The sequence below is a fragment of the Gavialis gangeticus genome, unplaced genomic scaffold (genome assembly GCF_001723915.1).
Source record: "Gavialis gangeticus isolate Ggan-Ray unplaced genomic scaffold, GavGan_comp1, whole genome shotgun sequence".
Lineage (NCBI taxonomy): Eukaryota > Metazoa > Chordata > Crocodylia > Gavialidae > Gavialis > Gavialis gangeticus.
This window is the reverse complement of record NW_017728998.1, coordinates 21,962,462-21,980,972: the sequence shown is the minus strand read 5'-3', so window position 1 is coordinate 21,980,972 and position 18,511 is coordinate 21,962,462. Positions and strand designations below refer to the sequence as shown.

The following is an 18,511-nucleotide window of genomic DNA, read 5'->3' as shown; positions in this document are numbered from 1 at the left end:
AAGTCAGTTTTTTAGAAGCTATCACATGGGGAAAGGAGACAGACTCTTCTCACAGGACTAAATCCTGTACTTTCGAAGTCAGTGGTAAAATTGCAATAGACTTCTCTGGGCCCAAGATTTTGCCTTCAAGCAAATGCTAGGATGGCTGTAATACTAGAAAAGCACCAATGCTGAATAAGAAGAATGCTTATATTAGCAATACTTTATAAAGCCCAATATTGTTTTTGGTATGTACATTTTATAAAGAAAAACAAAAATATAAAAATGTTGAGCAAAAAAGCATCATATGGTTCAAATGACTGTGAAAATATCTCTGTGGAGGATTTTATGTTAAGGGTTTCTGTGGGTGATTTATCTTTTAATGTACCAACTGCATGGTTGGGATAGGGTAAGATGAGGTGACCTGAAGACAAATGTACTACTTCCTAAAGCTTGTCTACGTCTATCCTAACCGTACACTTGGGCCAATAAATGATACCTTGCCTAGAGAGATCCTTGTTTCTTGCATATTTCCTGGGCCATCATGGCTACATCACTCCAACACTATGCAAAAACAGATAAGAACATGGTGATGTTCAGTAGATTAGTAAAAGAGATGGTCGTTCTTTTTTGACACACATCAGCATAGCTCTGTTTAGGGAATGGGCACATTAACCATTGCAGCGAGGCAAAAGGGATGCTGAACATCAACAGCTCTGCATTAAGTGCCTATATACATGCACTTACCCCACTGTAGTTGAAAGTTAAATGGTATCCGCTTAGCCCTCAGTGAAAGAGTGCTTACAGTTAGAACTATATCAGGTACAAGACAGTGGAGAATCGAGCTTCTAAATGTTAGATAAAATGCTACGCATTAATGTATCCAGATTTATGAAAGCATTTCCAGTGATCACCTACTAATTATGAAGCTGAAGGACAAAATGAGAAAGCAAATGAAAAGGAAGAGATAAATGTTTATCAGAAAGCCTGCAAAGTCAGCAGTATGCTAGGAGTTTCTGCTGCACTTGAGCTCTCCCAAGATGTGATGAGAGCCTCTGGCAAAATTGATGCATGTTATGCTGCAGGAAACAAGTTAGGTCAAAGCAGCCTAAAGAATTATAAGTAACTGATGGCACTTGACGTGGAGCTGCAAAAATGAAATGACCCAACACTGAACGACTGTTCCTCTTCCCATAAAAAAGGGGAACAGAGTTACAGATATAGCTAATTAAAACCTGCAAATTTGTCATTCCTAAAAATTGTATTATTATTATTATATATGAATTAAATGAATTACAATGATATATATTATACATGAATTGCATCTGAAATTAATATATCTCAACTTTCTGGTGAATTTGCAGTATATTTATGAATTTGAAATCAAACTATACAAAGCCTAGCCAGCTTTTTAGTTGATATCTTTATTTTTATAATTCCAAGGAATAAAATCAATGTTAAATCCTTTAGTAGTGAGTTACAGAGCTATTTATGAGACAGCAGTAAAATATCAGGTAACAGGAAACCCAGATTCTGTATTTGGCTCTGGGAGGGCCGTGGTCTGGTGATTACAGCAGGCTGCAGGAAGCATATCCAGGCATGTACATTTGTCATTTATTTTTAATGATAATGTGGTAAAAGGAAGAAATCAGGGTCTTTAATATTAATTACTTGGGTTGAAATATGTTCTCGACCCTTTTAACTGGGCGCGCTGACTGGGAAAGGCAACTATTTGGAAATAGTTATTTCAAGGAACAGCAAGACCTTTTAAAAATGTTTTGCATAATTCTTTGTGAGTTCATCTAAGTATTTTTAATGTAGAAAGATTTAGAATAGTAGTTAAATTTCTAGAGACCCTGTTGCTGCCACTGGGTGAATGTGCTTCATTATAGAAACCTGAGAGTCTTGCCGCAGGAGGAATGTCTCATTTCAAGACATGGCTTTCAAGGATTGTTCTCTAATACAAATTTCTCAAAGCCAAATGGGGTTATGGCAGCCTACATTTTTGTTGGCAATCTGAACAATACATAAAATGAAAAACATGCTCAGAAAATAGAACATTGGCATTTATTTATGGTATTTTATTTCTAAATAAACTACCTCTCACAAAAGTACAAAAACTAAGAGTCATAGCTGATATCTGGCTCCTAGCTCCTCAAAATGAAAGCAACTCAATAGTGTAAGTAAAGGACACTGCATCAGCCCAGGGTCTTTACTTCACCTAAGCATATTTCTTTTGAGTACCATTCTGTGTAATCAACATATTTTTACAATTATCATTTACTTTGATTTACAGTCTAAAGAACAATTACTGAAACATAAATACATAAACAAACTAGCTTTTCCTAGCCAAATATTGAACCTACCTTCAGTTAAATATTTAATTGCATTAGCTTTCTTGATTTAAAAAAAATCTTGGACATAGTAATTATAACATCAATTAAATTCTGCATTTAGTCTGTTATTTCAGTCTCAGTTTAAACAGTAGTCAGAATATTTTTATCTTTTATAATTAACTATTTTAAATTCACATTAGAATTCTCTGTCTGCTGAAAACAGTTTTCTGGACTGCAAATTTGCTGCTTGAATAGTGCTGAGTGGAAATGAATCTACATCAGTACATTACTGTCCCAGCACTACTGATGCTGGTTGCCAAGCTACAGATGATTAGTGACATCTAACCTACAAGTAATTTCTCCTTCCGCTTTATTCCTCTGACAGTCTGTGGTTGGGAGAGGAGGCAGAAATAAAGATAAACCTTACAAAGCCAGAAATATGTGGAGCTGACAGGTGACAGAATTAATGAACTTTTAATTTGTGTGCCAGATAGATAGACATCAGATAGTGTTTAGTAGTATTTCTTAAATGCTTATTTGAATTACTGATAACACACTATCTGAACCCAAAGCTAAAATTATCTAGTTTTATTGAAAATAAAATGTTTAAGATCTGAATGAAAGGCCATACAAATTATCTGAGCTTAAATAACCAAGTGTACTATACCAAAAAATCTGTATGGTTAAATATAAAAGGGATATTCTTGATTTTTATAAGTAATCTGCCCCTCAGTGATGTCTTTATTTGCTTCAGTTTAGATTCTTATATAACTCTTGAAAATAAAATATAACAAAGGGAGAGTTGAACCAAAACATGTATTTGAAAATTAATATAAAATAAACATAAAAGCTTTACTTTATCAGCTGTTTATCATTTTGTACTCCAGTAAATGTGGCACGATTTAGCATCAGAATAAGGCAGGCAGCATTCATACTATTATAATGAAAGAGACTGCCTGAGTGCAAAGCATTTCTCTTTGTGACATTAGTATTGTGAATATTTGCATGAACCAGCCTTTCCTTACTACTCTTGCTAAATAAAAAATAAATAAATAAAAACATTAATATTCATTGCTATAATTCTGGACATAGATGCAGCTTCTTCAGGGTGTAACTAATTACCTTATTTGAGAGGCACTTTATCAAGAAAAAAGAAAGTCAATTCAAGCTTCAGAAGGAAGAGTAACTTAAGTAAAGTGAGATTTATCCTTGGAAAAAAATATTTGAAGTAATTACACTTGCAATTGTTTTTTTGGTTGAGTAGTTTAACCCCCCTTTTCTTCAGGCATATAGCCAATACCAAAGTGTTCTACATAATTGCACTTTGAATTTATGTACATTATATAGATCTCCTTCATTTAATTACTTGCTCTTTCAAAAAAAATGTTGACTTGAGCATAGACAGAAAAGAGGTACTTACTTAGTTAAGACTTCAAAATGACAGTCTCCAGAGAAATCGGAAAGGAGCAAAATATTGTGTATCAATTTTCAGAGGTCTATCAAAGTGTTTATGTAGTTACTAACTATTTAATCCCATTTAATGGCATTGTATGAACAAAGAAAATAGAACTCCGCTGATACTGCAGACACAGATGGGACCAAGTGAACGTTGGTTTCCATAATTTTTAAATCCATTATTTCACAGTGGCTGAAATGATTTGGAAAAAAACAACTGCTTAATTAGCTCTCTCCTGCTGTTGTTTTATGATAATGACAATGTGCTATGAAGTCTTCCACCACTAGAAGGAAAAATCTCTTTAAAAACACACTTTAATGTTAATAAGATACTTTAACACAGTCATCATCTCATCAAAATTTGTTAAATTATTTTGATTTTCCTTTATTGTCTTCATGCTGTCAATCTACATTAGTAGATCTTGGTATACCAACAAAGTGTCAGTATTTATCATCCAAAAATGGACCCCTGCATAACTGTGCGCTCATCCCACTGCTTTCATTTCCCATTAGTCAGAAAACTGTCAGTAAAAACTGTGCTTCAGTCCTCACTGGAAAATGCTATTAAATAAATTATCATACACCTTAGTGATTTATAGACACTTAAAAGAATTAAAGGCTGAATTCAAATTGATATTGAACATTAATTTTTTGTTCAGATACAATAAGGTATTGGGAGCTTTTCCTATCATTATGGTCTTAAGACTAGCTGAAATCTATCACAATAAACTTGATCCTTGATATTTTTTTTTTCTGGAGGTAGGAGGAGGACAATTAGAAGGGGAGTTCAGCTTTTTTCAATATAGTCCAGGCATGAGTGAGAGAATGTACCCAGAATCTACCAGATGGGGCTTTGATTAAAAGCAAGTGCCTGCAGCTGTGCAGCTGCCCCTCTTTTACCAGTCAGATCTAATTGGTTTGTTTTTGGCTGTGACTGCCTTACCTTTTCTGCTGCAGCACTTCGTCAAGGGTTTCCTGCTTGTCTTGCAGCAGCCGCTGGAGGTGCTTCATTTCTTGCTGGTACTGAGCAGTCTTCCCAGCAAATTCCTTCTCTTGCTCAGTCATTTTGAGATTGATGTCTCCGAGCTTCCCAGCTGCTTTCTTTTTGTACACCTGTGAGTTAAAGATTTTGGGGAAAGCATGGTTGTATAAGGTGGTACTGAGGATAATTAATACCAGCAAAATAGCCAGCTAAAAACATTCCTTTATCAGTGTGGCTGGATCTTTACATCACGGATGACTAGCTCAAATTAATCAGGTAGGTCATACAGAAATAATTTTTTCAAGTATTTATTAGTCAGTAGGTAAGAAGTGTATGCTTTCCACAGTATATATGGCAACTGTGTGGTCTGAATACTTTGTTATGCCTAGGTCTGTTTTTTGGGTGAAATGATAGATAGCAGCAGCAAAACAAATAAGGATTTGGTATTCTGGATACAAAGCTACACTTCACAGCACATGTTGCTTTATCCACTTGTTCACCAGTCAAGAGTAATTATCAGTGTGTAACATGAAGAAGCAGATACTTCTAGAGGGCCTGTACTTTGTCAATTCTGTAGTCTTAAAGCTAGGAGGAAAAAGTAGACTGGCTTCCTAATAACATTAAATGTACTACAAGAAAAGGGTCTTTATTTTCATACTACCAAAGTATGTTTTGTTTCTTTACATGAGTGCTGTACGTAGCTGAACAACTTGGTGGTTAGAATAACTTGCACAGAAGTAAAAAAAAATGCACTTAAATTAGTTAACAAGCAACTGAATGAACATTTAATGCAGGCCCTGGGGAGGTTTTTTCCTTCCTTTTGATATAAGCCATTTGTACCCTCAGAAGAATAGAAAAAATATTTTGTGTATGAAACGTAATCTGGCTTTCCAAGCCAACTTCCCTGTTATACCATATGCTACGATGTGGAACTGTCAGAAATGTTTGACTTGAGAAAGCTTAGTGTTATGCATGTCCCTCTCACTGATTGTGACAAAACTGTGTTTAAGGAAATCTTACATAGGTTGTTTTCTGCTAATGATTACAAACAGAAGGTGTAGTCATGATTACGACTGTCAAACTTACAAGCCTCCCTCACTACATCTGTATGGATCTGAAATTAGAATCTTGGGTGAAAAGTGCAGTAGAACTAGAAAATGTGTACTTTGTAAATTGAAGGTTTAACAATACTCACTCCTCTCCTGCAAATTCAATTATATCCATCAAGGCTTCATTTTAAAAAAGAGATGGGGATGAACTAGTATGGAAAGATGGGCAACAATGGGAATCATGCATTTTAGTTGAAAATATATTTTAAGGTATGTGGCACATGCTACAGGTTCCATTTGAACACTTCAGTTTCTCTGGACATGAATGTACAGAACTGAATAATATTCAATTCTGTGTCTAGATATTAAGGCTAGATTCTGCTTGTCAGCTTGCTGCAGTAAAAGCTTAGATGTCTACAAGTTAGGTGATGAGCCTCTGGATTGGAATCCAAACCCAGAATTAAGCACCTTGCTTCCCTATGCACAGAGCATGGGAAGAGTTAGATGCCTCAGAGCAGTAGTCCAAAAAGCCTGCACATGGGGTAGGAAGCCACCTTCAATAAGAAAGGTAGAAAATGCCCTCTCTACCTCCACTCCTGCCTATCATATAGTAATCAAGAGACTTCTGGGCTGAAATACCAACAACATGCAGAAGACCTCCAAGTCCGATTGTGGTCCTTGCATATGGTATGAAAAATAATGAGTTATCTTAGTGGCTGGTCAGCACTGGCCAATGGATAAGTAGTTGGCAGGGAAGAAGGAATGGCTTTACAACTGTGTGTGATCATCACAGTCATGAAATGAGGCTGAAGTTGCACATTGGTGAGCATTATACAGACAACTATTTTGACAACATTTAAGGGTAAGTAAACAGAACTGCCATTGGGCATTTAAGAGGCCTAAGACAAGTGGCATGTTATGACAGCTGGTAATTCAGAGTTTCATTAGTTACTGCAGTCCTTATATTCATGAATACTGCAGGGATAAAATATTCTGCAGATTGATTCAGTATAATGAAATGGCTATAAAACTGGACCCAATTAAAGTTTTAACAGGCTGTCATGGAAAACATTGGCTTCTAGATGCAGCTGATTAGATGTTCAGTCCGTTTCCCCTTTACAGTAAAGCAGCTTCCCCTACCACAACTGCTTCTGGAGTAGTGATTTACTTGACCTTTACCTTTTGTGCCTTGGCATATTTTACATAGTTCCATGCCATATTACTTTAAAGTTTGATTTTTCTGAATTGCAATACATTTGCAAATTGTTTTGACTACAATAGCAATTAGGCATCCTTTTGCTTAGTATCTGAAAATCAGATCATTAGGCTTTGATAGTAACGCAGGCCCACAGATTACAAAAGGAGCTGCATAGAAAGTGAAGGGAGTGTATGCTTGTAATAATTAGAACATCAGTACAAATTACAGGCTCTGTCTAACTCTGGAGAATAACAAATTAAAGATTTCATAAATCATGAATTGGGTCCCCAAAATCTTGGTGTTTCCTTTAAAGCATGAAATTAAACTAACTTTAATCCTTTTTTACTTGCCACCTTGCAAGCTTTTTCCATGAAAACTGGAGACATTTTTTTCTTTAATAAATATATATATATAAATATAAATTCAGCATTGCAAAATTTATCTCCGGTTTCTAGAAATTTGCAAAGTGTGTGTGTGTGTGTGTGTATACACTTTGCAAATTTCTAGAAACTGGAGATAAATTTTGCAATGCTCAATTTATATTTTCTGAGCAAAAAGCTTACAGACTGATTCCTTTTTTGTAGAAAATAATTCCTCTGAGCACCACTGCAACACTAGTACTAGTAGACAAGTTTTTGTTTTGAGGTTGTTATATGGACAGTTTGTTACCTTTGCTACCTTGCAGATTCATCCTAAAATCAGGATTTAAAAGGTACATAAATTTAAACATCTGTGTGGTTCCTGAGGGATCCGTTATGTTCTATCCCCAGACTTCTGTTTTGTTAGACATTTTATAGCCCCTCACACTACTAAGTTCAGGTAACAGAGGAATTAAATAATTGTGTAAATTAGCTTTTGATCTGTGGGCAAACATTATTGCCCAACAATAAAGCGTTAGCATTATTAAATGCAGTAAACTGAGGCCCCAGGCTCTCATATGTTTACTAATGTACCTAAATAACAAAGAAGTTCAGCGTAGCCAACAAGATGGCTCATTAAGTAAAAGTAAGGGTGTGGCCTAAAGTTAATTAGCTTTAGTTAGTTGGTTTGAAAAGTTAAGATTGGTAGATCAATCAACTCAGCCTCCTTGAAAATACTTAAATATCTGAGATGGTATTGTTATACAAAATAGTCCACACCACGAATGTTACATGACTGATCCAATCCACAGTACATGAAATACAAGTGAGTTAACCTTCCTTACAGAAATTCTGATGTGGGATTTCAGTATTTCAAATGCAAAAATACCTTTACATCTTATTTCCTTTTAAAGAAAATGTCAAATAAAATGAGGTTACAAGTAAAACTGTAACTGCTACGTAGAACCAAAAACATACATTGTCCTTTTTAACATGCATTGGAGAAAGTCAAGTTTATTCATCCTTATTCAACCCAGTGCTTAACATCTAAAGGTACCTATTTGTTCGCCTTCTCCACACTAGCCTTATAGCTAGGGACCTACTTAATTCTGGGTTTCACAGATTTTGTGGAAACTGTGAAATCTGGGATTGTCCACAAAATAAAAACAATTAAAAAACCCCAACCCTTAATAAAAATAAAATGCTGGCTCCCCAAGTGGGAGCCACTGGTCCTCACTGCGAAGAGGAAAAGGCACCAGCTGGCAGGGGGGCATAAAGGGCAGTGGGCAAAATGGCAGCTGCCCCCTCGTCCCTCCTCCCTCTGACAGGGCCTCTCTGACAATCAGTGCTGAGGGCGGGCAGCATGAAGGGCAGCCAGCAATCAAGATGGTGGTCTCCCTCCTGGGCCTCTCTGCCAATTAGTGCTGAGGGGCGGGGCCACCACAAAATCAGCTCTGTGTGCTAAGAGAGGGCTATGAAAAACATGTGTTGCTGCAATTTAAGTAGGTCCCTACTTATAACTGTAGTTGAATTAGTTTGCACTTAAATATTAAAACTTCCAATACAAAATGTATAAGAGAATGGTAGATAGATCCATGCTGTATATATGATGGTCATTCACACCAAGGTACAGCACAAATGCAGACTGAACTCTTGATTTCTGAAAGTTGCTGTCACTATGCAAATCGGAATTTGCACAAACAAAACCTGACTACTGCATGCCCTCAGACATGGTTCCTATATAAAAGTCTGTTGTTGAAAGTCTGGCCCTACAAGCATAAGAACTGATTTGTGTTGAAATAAATATTAGAATTTCTTCTAATGCGCACATTGCTTCAGTATATATTTGCCAACTCCTGATTTTCTGTATCTGAAAGTAAAAACATGTCTTCTGAATCACAAAACTGCTATGTTTTATAGAAGTGCTGTCATTTTTGTTATTCCACAGTAACTCAGTTAGACAAAGTTGTCAATCTGAACATAACATTCAGCCCTCAGACCTGCCTATTGCATTTCTGTGCAGAACCAAAAGACATATTGTAAGAGACACCTGCTAGTGTGTTGTGATAAAATACACTTTGATTTCTGTAAGTCACTTTCAATGTGACAATTCTTTGGATATCTTTGCCTGACAGGGAGATTTTTTTTTGAAAGTTTGTGCAAAAATAGAAATATGTTTGGGCTGGAAGAGCAGGAATAATAATAAATAAACTGTTTGTTTAAAAATGAAACTAAATACCCGTAAGAATAGTGTGCACATAATCTGTGAACTAGTGTTTTGGGGTCTTTATTTGAGGACCTGTGACTTGGCTTGATTCAAGGACAAAAAAAATTCTACAACCATCTTCCTTGAAAATAATTAGCACTTGTACAGAAACCAGAACCATCACCTTCATATAATGGTGGTTTATTTTGCTAATTTCATATGAGAGTTCAATTGCTTTTGAAATTGAGTCCTAAAGATGAGTTCAATATCATGCTTAATTGAAGATAAGTATCCTGACTGTGCATAATGGCTATAGGGACATAACAGACAGAGGAAAATGCATTTATTTTGAAGAAGAAAAGTGAGGGATACCATAGATTGAAGATCACAGAGCTGCAAGACAGCCTCACTGTTTTTGCCAGTCTTGCTGCTTGGCGATGCCAGAGAATGATTCAGGAGACATGGAGAACATGCACAAGCTTTAATACCTGCCTGTCTTTATAGCCCCCTTTTAACACATGCAGGTAAAGGTAGGATGGGATCTAATGCTTGATTCCACAATCTTGCTTCCTGCTACGCTCCTTATTGCCAGCACAGAGGGAACTAAATCTCCATGTGCCCCAGTTGAGAGACTCTAAGCATGGCGGCAGCCCATGTACCCCACAGTGGTGATCCTCCGACCCCAGGGGTTACCTGCACTCCCAGAACAGGGGGAATCACCCAGTGGTGATCCTCCAAGCCCCAGTGGTTTCTTGCACCCCGTAGCCCAAGAGATCATGGCAGCCTCAATCCCCAGGGCCTGGAGGTTTTCCACTGGGCATGGTGCACCCCTGTGGTTGGGATCCCTGCCAACATACAAATTAAAGCTTGAGAGCAAGCAACTATGAAGTTAGTACACATTTTGGAGGTCTAACTTTATAACTGGTTGGAGCTTTTTATTGTGTGATAGCTCCTTTGTACATGTAGCTGGTCTTCAGTTAATTGTGCAAGACCTGTCAGTGTAGAGGGGGCCTATCAGATGGTTTGAAACTCAAGATTCATTTTGGCTTGTTAAGAAATCAAGGATCACAGGTATGCTGGAGCTTCTTGGTGTTGTCTCTGCCTTTCTTCATATCAGAAGCAAGGCCTTGACAAAGCAGTTCGTTATTCTGTAGATTTTCACCTTCAAGTTAGAAATGTGCATCTTCCAGAGAAAAAGGGCCATATGTTTATTATGGGTACTGGTCTGGATTGAAATACAAAAGAGCCCCGTCACAAAGAAATTATGGTCTCTAGGTAAATGTGTGCATTTGAGAAGCTACACGGAGAAGTCAGAGTAGCTGGTCTTACAGTAAGGTACTATGACACTAATTTGGTTCTTTGTTTCCTAATGTTCTTCAGCGTTTGTGCTAGGACTGGCAGAGGAGAAGGTCCTGCTACTTCCTATTGAGCTATCTGTTTCCACGGTTTCTTGTGTGAAGTAGAGATGTGTGCCTGCATTGCTCCTGCTGCCAGAACTGAAGCTTAAGTCATGTGAGGTGTTTCCCATTAGAATGAAGATGCCTTGGTTCAAGGCCCATTCCAAGCCTAGCCTACTGATCTGCTCAGCCAGTCTGCCTTTTGATTCAGGGTTCCTTTGATATGCATAACTCTACTTGGTAAACAAATCTCTGTACACAGTAGGACACAATATTTAATTTTGAGAAAATAAGATGTTTTGGGCTTCTGGTTTCTTCCTGACTGGACACACTGGATGCATTTTAATGCAAATTAGCCTATTTTAATGCACATTAATTCATCACAAAAAACATGTGCTTTCACTAATGTCCATTAAAATAGGCTAATGTGTCTTTTTCTAGTACCTCACAATGGAGGTACTAAATTTTAATGTGCATTACCAAAAGCACATTAATTAACATGTAGATGCACCCATTGTGATCAGGGTCATCCGGGCTGGTCTCTGGTATAATATTAAAATTTTAGGACAGTTAGTCTTTTGAAGCTCTGGCAAGTTATGTTCTCCTTCCTTAGGCCTTCTGTTGTCAGATTGTTGTTTTCCATCTTTGAAGGTTCTTGTTTGTCAGTATCCCGAGATCTAGCTGCTTGCAGACATTAAAAAAGCGACGCTTGACTTTTAACTCGGCACACTGCTGCGCCCAGTGCTTGCCCAGAATAGGCACTGCATTAGTTGGACCCAGCTCGCCCAATGTCTGTATAGATTGGATGCTTAAGTGTGGCTTTTTTGGCACTTATCTAATGGCTGATTGAATCAGCTATTAAATAAAAGCGCCAAAAAGCCCTGCTAAAGCACCAAATCTATACAGATGCTACAGAGCTAGGTTGAAGTAATGTGTTGCTACTTCTGGTGCTTTGTTTTTGTTTTGTTTTTTTAATGTCTGGAAGCAGCCTTTACATATGGAATGACCTTTACATTGTCTGTGTTGGAATCAGGACTGGACATAAAAGAGAGGCCTTTGGATTTCTATCAGTCAACAAGCACCTAAAAATGCAGAGGTCAGGTTCTCATTGCAGCAGAACTCGGTGCATTCAGTGAAAAAACTACTTCATCTGAATGTATGATGGAGATTTAAATCTCTGTAGGAAAAAATTAAGAGCTCAGCTTTTGTAACACCTGCAACTGCTGTTATGCGCACACATTACCAGCCTAATTCAAAGCCCACTGAAATCAGTTGTAAAGGGTGTCTGTTACACAACTGAATTCACACTTGAACGGTTAATGATGATGTAGAGATTATGTATGTATTTAAATGTCAAAAGTTGCCATTGAATTGTGCAGTGTAATTGCAAATTGACATTAATGCAATGTAAAGTGTTTTTCTCGTATTTGTGTATACGTATTCATTTATGGTGTGCCTGTCATGAGCACTCAGCCCACAAGTGTGAAGTTTAAAACTGCACAGAAAATTAAATTAACGTTCAGTTTAAGACCTCAGTGTAATGTTCCTGGCTTAGTAGAGCTATTGAGCTTACTGACACAAGCCCAGAGGCTGCTACATTCACTTGGAGAATACAGCATGTGGAGTGGCATGGCACAGTGTGCTTATGGCAACACCCTGTAGCAATATCCTCCCATGTTCAAAAAGAAACAGCAGATCTTCCCATCTTGATCATTACTCTGAGGGAAAAAAAGCATTAATAAATACAGGCATATTTGTAATGCTGTTACTAGACACTCCTTGTACACTAGAAATCCAACTAATACCAAATTATCTGAAAGGCTGATAAGTAGATACAAGGCAAGGGAAGAAAGAAAAAGCTCATCTAATGTCCATTCAGTCTGATTTCAAAATTTTCTTTTCCCAGAGCATGATTATGAATTTGTAGAAGAGATGCAAAACTATGGTTTCTAGCGACTCCCTTGAAGGCTTATCTGCCACTATATGTTGTTCAGGACTGAAAGGAATGAAAGCCCCACACTGTCGCCCAGGAGACAGCATCATTCCCGGTAATATTCAAGACAAGCAATAAAATGTTGACTCCGTTAAGGTCAATAGAAAATTTCCACTGGCTTCAATTGGGCCTATCTGGTACTCCAAGATTTAAGGAAAATTAAAGTATTTCTGGTTGCAAAATGGTTTCTTTCTTGCCAGGTAATGAACAACAGCTAATTATCCCTAATCTGCTATCACACTGCTGTATTACACCTTTATGGATGTATTACAATGAAGAAATACGTACAGCAAATAGTTTTCCACAGCCATGATTTCTAAAGGCTGAATAAATAAATGGCAATTGCCATGCAAAGTATATTTAACCTTTTCATGCTTCAGTTAGAGGAAAAAGTAAATTAGTTGTTTTAACCGTAATTCCCACCCCCCAGCTGAAAAAGGAAGATATCTTCCAGCCTTGAGAGATTTAAAAAAGCTAAACATTTAGTAAAATACCAATTATTCCTAAACAACTCCTTCTACAGAGAAAATGTGGGTTTCTAGACTCAAGAACCATTTCATATAAACATTTTCTGTTTTTTAAATGCAACTAGCATGCTTACTTGCATACTTCATGTACTTTTTTCCACAAAGTAACCCTCCAAAGTGGCATGTATTTAAGCAAAGAAGCTAACTTTCCAGAATAGAGGCATTGGGATGCTGTTATGGCTGTCAGGGCTGTCTCTGTGCTGGGCATGCAGGAGAGGTGGCTTCATTCTTTCCATTTCTGTACCCAAGAAGGAACCCTGGCAGTGATATGAAGTTCAGTTCATTCCCTTGTTAATTATGTTGTAATTCTTCATATTTATATCTTGGTAGACATTTCACCTAAGTCTACGTTTACATCCCTATCAAATATGTAGATACTGTATTAATAGGTACCCTAAGACTTCACCAGTTTGAGTAATCCCCTTGGTAAGGTAATTGATAACTGCTAAGATACCTGATGACACAAACTGGTAAATACAAACAAAAACAGTGTGTACCATGATCATGGTGTTCCTAAAATAATAAAAAAAGTCAAAAGACTTGATGCTTGTAGGCCTCAGTCCTGCAAACACATGCATATAACTTCAAGTATATGAACGGTCACAATGAGTTTGATTGGTCAGTTATCTTTATAAAGGTACTTAGATGTCCCTGTGTTTGCAGGATCTGTATGTTCATTTTGGCTCCTTTAAAAAATTGAACGTTTTGATAGAAAACTGGACAGACCATAATTTGATTGCAAATTTCAAAGTCCTTTTTTCTCCTGAAGTATGGTTAACAGCATTCAATAACTGGCCACCCAGTCATGAAAAATAGATTTGTTACCTGTCATGATCTCATCATCCATCCATCCGTCTATCTAGACATTCTTGCCTATATATAACTGCATAATGTCTGGCTCAGGCCAAGCAATATGATGAATTCTTATACCATATTTGGTTCATCTGTAGTGAAATCCAAACAACTTCGGTCAGTAGAGCATATGGTGGGGATGACAGAACACAGACTAGCATATTTTGAAAGATCACTCCTATGGTGCTCACCCAAATGGCAAAGCCAAAAAAAAAAAAAGATAATGTTGTACAATAACTTTTAATGCAACTTACCAGTGTGGGGCTGGGGGAGGAGGGGTATGGCCTTTAACAGAAACAGGCAGACAGAAATAAAGGATTGAGTATGTGCTTGTTGCGACAGCTATGCATTTTCAAGGGCTCCAAAACCCATTCTCAAGAAGAAGGGGAAGCCCCAATTAGACAGGGATTCGGTAGTGCAAAGGTGGCCAATCTGCAGAATGTGTACCACAAGTGGCACTGGCAGCCAGCATGTGGCACGTGGCAAATGGGCCAGGGAGCAGAAAGCAGAGCAGTGAATCAGGCAGAGGAAGGGGATTGGAGCAGCACCCAGGGAGGGTATGAGGCTTAATCTGTGGCACACCCAAAAAGTTGGCCCCTACTACTAAAGGAACAGGAGACAGCATATAAAGTGAGACTAATGATCTGGTAGCTGAACACATATGCACCCCTCCTCTCACCCCCACTTAAATACTTTTATTAAAGAGGAACATGAACAGGAGCATCCATGTTTTTGTCTCATCTAGATTTTCTGGTTTCAAGACTGCTTTGCATTGGTACAAAAAGGTCAATGACCCAGGAAATGTGTACAGGGAATGGAATATTTGCTGTCGTGGCTAATACAAACACTCAGATTGCTACCTAAAATGAAACTGAAAACAAAGGGTGGGTTATAATAGCAATAGTAACCATTTTCAAGTTAAAAGTTTTATAAGTATCACTAGACTTTACTCTTAAGAGAATTAATGATTTCATTAATTCCTTAAGGGATTTTCAGAGGTATGAGATCTTATTACTCTGATTTCTTTTTTTGACAGTGTGCCTAATGTAAAGATGAGTTACTCTCACACTGAAGGGGAAGAGAAGGTGCCAAATGATGAACTGGAGTGCAAAATCTGTTACCAGAGATTTAATGTTCACAGTCGTAAACCCAAAATCCTGGACTGTCTCCACAGGGTATGTGCTAGATGCCTGACTAAAATACTGCACATAGGAGATGGCTCTCTTTGCATTAGTTGTCCATTTTGCCGCCATGAGACAGAGTTGCATGAAGATGAAGTGGAAGGACTCCCTAATGATACAAACATTATGTCCAAACTAGCGCTGAAAGACAGAACAGCCTGGAATTCTGACTGTAAGGAAGTGGTTTTAACACCCAAAAACTTGGCTTCCTCAAGTCCTTCCCATGGATCTTCAAACTGCTTAGTAATTACAATCATGGAAGTACAAAGAGACTCCACAAGGACTCCAAGCCAAAACACTATCTCAGATTATTATGCAGACCATAGCCTTGACTCAGTATCTCTGAGTTCTCACAGTCAATTAGACCAAGATCTCTTCTCTAAGCTGTGTAATCATGTACCCAGAATACTGGTGTGGCTGCTGGGATTTTTCTATTTTGGTTCACTGCCTCTTGGAATCTATTTATTGGTGATTCAGAAAGTGACCCTAGGAATTGTGTGCGTCAGTCTTGTTCCCTCAAGTCTAACTATATGTCTTGTGTATGGTTTCTGTCAATGCCTTTGTCAGGGAATGTGTGACTGCTCTTCAAGAAGTTGACAGGTGTTACTTTATCAAACTGTACCTTTTAATTGAAATGGAATGACATAATTAGAGACATTTAACATTATGGTCTATTAAAATGGCTGCAGTATGATTTTAAGTCTCTCGGTCACCGTTCTTAGCTATAGCTAGCAAAAAAAATCTATTTTTTTAAAAAGCAAAAAGTACATACTAGAAAATTGGTTAAATAGTATGATTTTTACTATAAAGGTGGTAGTTTCTTAATAATTGTATATGTTTATAACCAGCATTTAAAGATTGATCTATCTAGAAATCACTGGTGAAAACTATGATTACAAAAATGGAATTTTGTTTTTTACAATATGGTGATACCATTTTTTTTAAAGAGCAAGTATCGGAAACACTCCAATTTGCTCTAAAAACACCTTTTAAGTGTCACCTTTTTCAGGTTCTGTGTGGTACTTTCTTATGAATCTTAGGGAAAGAATGAAGATACAAAACCCTAAGATTTGAGCCAAATATTTTGTAAAAGGAAAATGAAAGTGTCATAAATATTTGTAAAACATACGATCAAAAATGTATTTTTCCTCAGTAAAGTTTTTAGCAAGTCATAAGTTACTGCTGAAATCTTAAAGATATAAAACAAACTTGCAGGCAGTTAAACTAAATTTTTATAGGGACAAGTGAAATAGTGTTTTCAAGAATATGTTTTAGAAATTAGCTGTTTCTGAACTATCCTCTGATGGAAAGGATGCCAAAGTAGAACTGGATTTATAAATTGTTTTTAAAATGTTCAGTAAAAATATGCTTAATAAAATATATTTGGTACATTAAAATAATTACTTAGTCAATTCCTAGAAAAATACAACGCCATTTTTTACTTTATTTCATTAATATAAATTCCCAAAGCAAAAATGGTTGATTTTATTTTTGGAACATTTTTATTAAGCCCATTTAATAGTTATATTACATGTTATTTATAAGAAGGTAATTGAATTGTGTATGGTTCTACTGTAAACCTGAATTTAAATGCAAAGCAGTTTGCATAATTAAGGACTTTTTATACAGAAGCACACAAAATAATTATCTGCTAAATCCCCAAACCTACAAATAGGTAACATTTCTGAAGAAAACCATTCTTATTTTCTACTGCGTTTCACTTAAAAGTACATAACTTTAGAATCAATGTAGTAAAAACTTACGTGCTTGATGCCTTATTTTAGTGGTAATGAACCACTGAATTTTGAAGTAATGATGACACCAAATGTTTCTGTTTAAAATTTTGAAAGATTAATTTAAATTCCACATATTTTTGTCTTTGGGTGTGGGGGGAAGGGGGGAGGAGAGGGGACTCTAAATTAAAAAATAATTAAAGTTGTACCACATACAGCAGAAATGTAAGGGGTTATTTTGCTTGCTCTAAAGGAACCTACAACTCGGCCAAACTGTTGACCATTAGGCTAAAACCCATTCTCTGGCACAAAGCCTGAATAAAATGGCTTCACAAAAAGGGGTTCCAAACTAGATTAAATAACTGGCTCTGTGGATGCAGGGAGAGCAGTGGATGTGATATACCTTGACTTTAGCAAGGCTTTTGATACCATCTGCTACAACGTTCTTGCAAGCAAGCTAAGTAAGTATGGGTTGGATGAGTGGACTGTAAGGTGGACAGAAAACTGCCTGGATCGTCAGGCTCAAAAGGTAGTAATCAATGGCTTGATGTCTAGCCAGTATCAAGTGCAGTGCCGCAGGAGTTGGTCCTGGGGCCAGTTCTGTTCAATATTTTCTTCAGTGACCTGGAAGATGGGATGGATTGCACCCTCATTAAGCCTGCAAATGACACTAAGTAGCAGATGTAGTAGATATGCAGGGAGGATAGAGCTAGGATTCAGAGAGACCTTGACAAATTGGAGGATTTGGGCTAAAAGAAATCGCATGGGGTTGGATAAGGACAAGTGCAAAGTCCAGCACTTAAGACGGAACAATCCCATGCACTGGCATAGGCTGGTGACCAACTAGCTAAGCAGCAGCTCTCCAGAAAAGGACCTGGGTGTTACAGTGGACAATAAACTGGATATGAGTCAACAGTGTGTCCTTGCTGCCAAGAATGGTAACAGCCTACTGGGCTGCATTAGTAGGAGCATTGCCAGCAGATTGAGGGGGAGAGTGCAAGGAAGGAGGGCAGGGGAAGACCTCAGGCAGCGAAGGCGCCTGGGGAAAAGTGGCCTGGGAAAAAGCTGAGTGCGGGAGGGAAAAATGGCCCCTTGCCTGCCCCATGGCTGGCACTCCGCACTGCAGCCTCTTGCAGGCCTGTGCCTGCTCCAAACAGGCCCATAGGCTGCAAGCGGCTGCAGCAGGGAGAGCTGGCCATGGGGCAGGGGAGAGGCTGCTTTTCCCCCACCCCCCTGCGCTCAGCACCACCTTGTAACCCAGCCC

At 37.7% G+C, this 18,511-nt stretch overlaps 2 protein-coding genes across 4 annotated transcripts in view; one reads left to right on the top strand and one right to left on the bottom strand.

Annotated features, from left to right (window-relative positions):
• The window catches only part of CEP89 (centrosomal protein 89), a 134,899-nt gene that overhangs the window by 26,066 nt on the left and 90,322 nt on the right, over positions 1-18,511 (bottom strand). For 2 of the 3 annotated variants that reach the window (XM_019505600.1, XM_019505598.1), the window contains exon 18: positions 4,714-4,883. In XM_019505600.1, coding sequence (XP_019361145.1) covers positions 4,714-4,883 — 170 coding nt within the window. Of the gene's footprint in view, positions 1-478; positions 544-4,713; positions 4,884-18,511 lie in introns of all 3 variants that reach the window. The other variant, XM_019505601.1, reaches the window with a different exon arrangement.
• On the top strand, positions 11,817-16,934 carry LOC109289535 (E3 ubiquitin-protein ligase RNF182-like). The gene is made up of 2 exons (XM_019505602.1): positions 11,817-13,009; positions 15,370-16,934. Exons 1-2 carry the CDS (start codon positions 12,945-12,947, stop codon positions 16,109-16,111), a joined length of 807 nt encoding a protein of 268 aa, XP_019361147.1. The 5' UTR covers positions 11,817-12,944; the 3' UTR covers positions 16,112-16,934.

Coding starts and splice junctions, on each gene's coding strand:
- LOC109289535 (XM_019505602.1), top strand. CDS start 12,945: ATGTTGTTCAGGACTGAAAGGAATGAAAGCCCCACACTGTCGCCCAGG. Junction 13,010..15,369: donor AGGAGACAGCATCATTCCCG/GTAATATTCAAG, acceptor TTTTTTTGACAG/TGTGCCTAATGTAAAGATGA.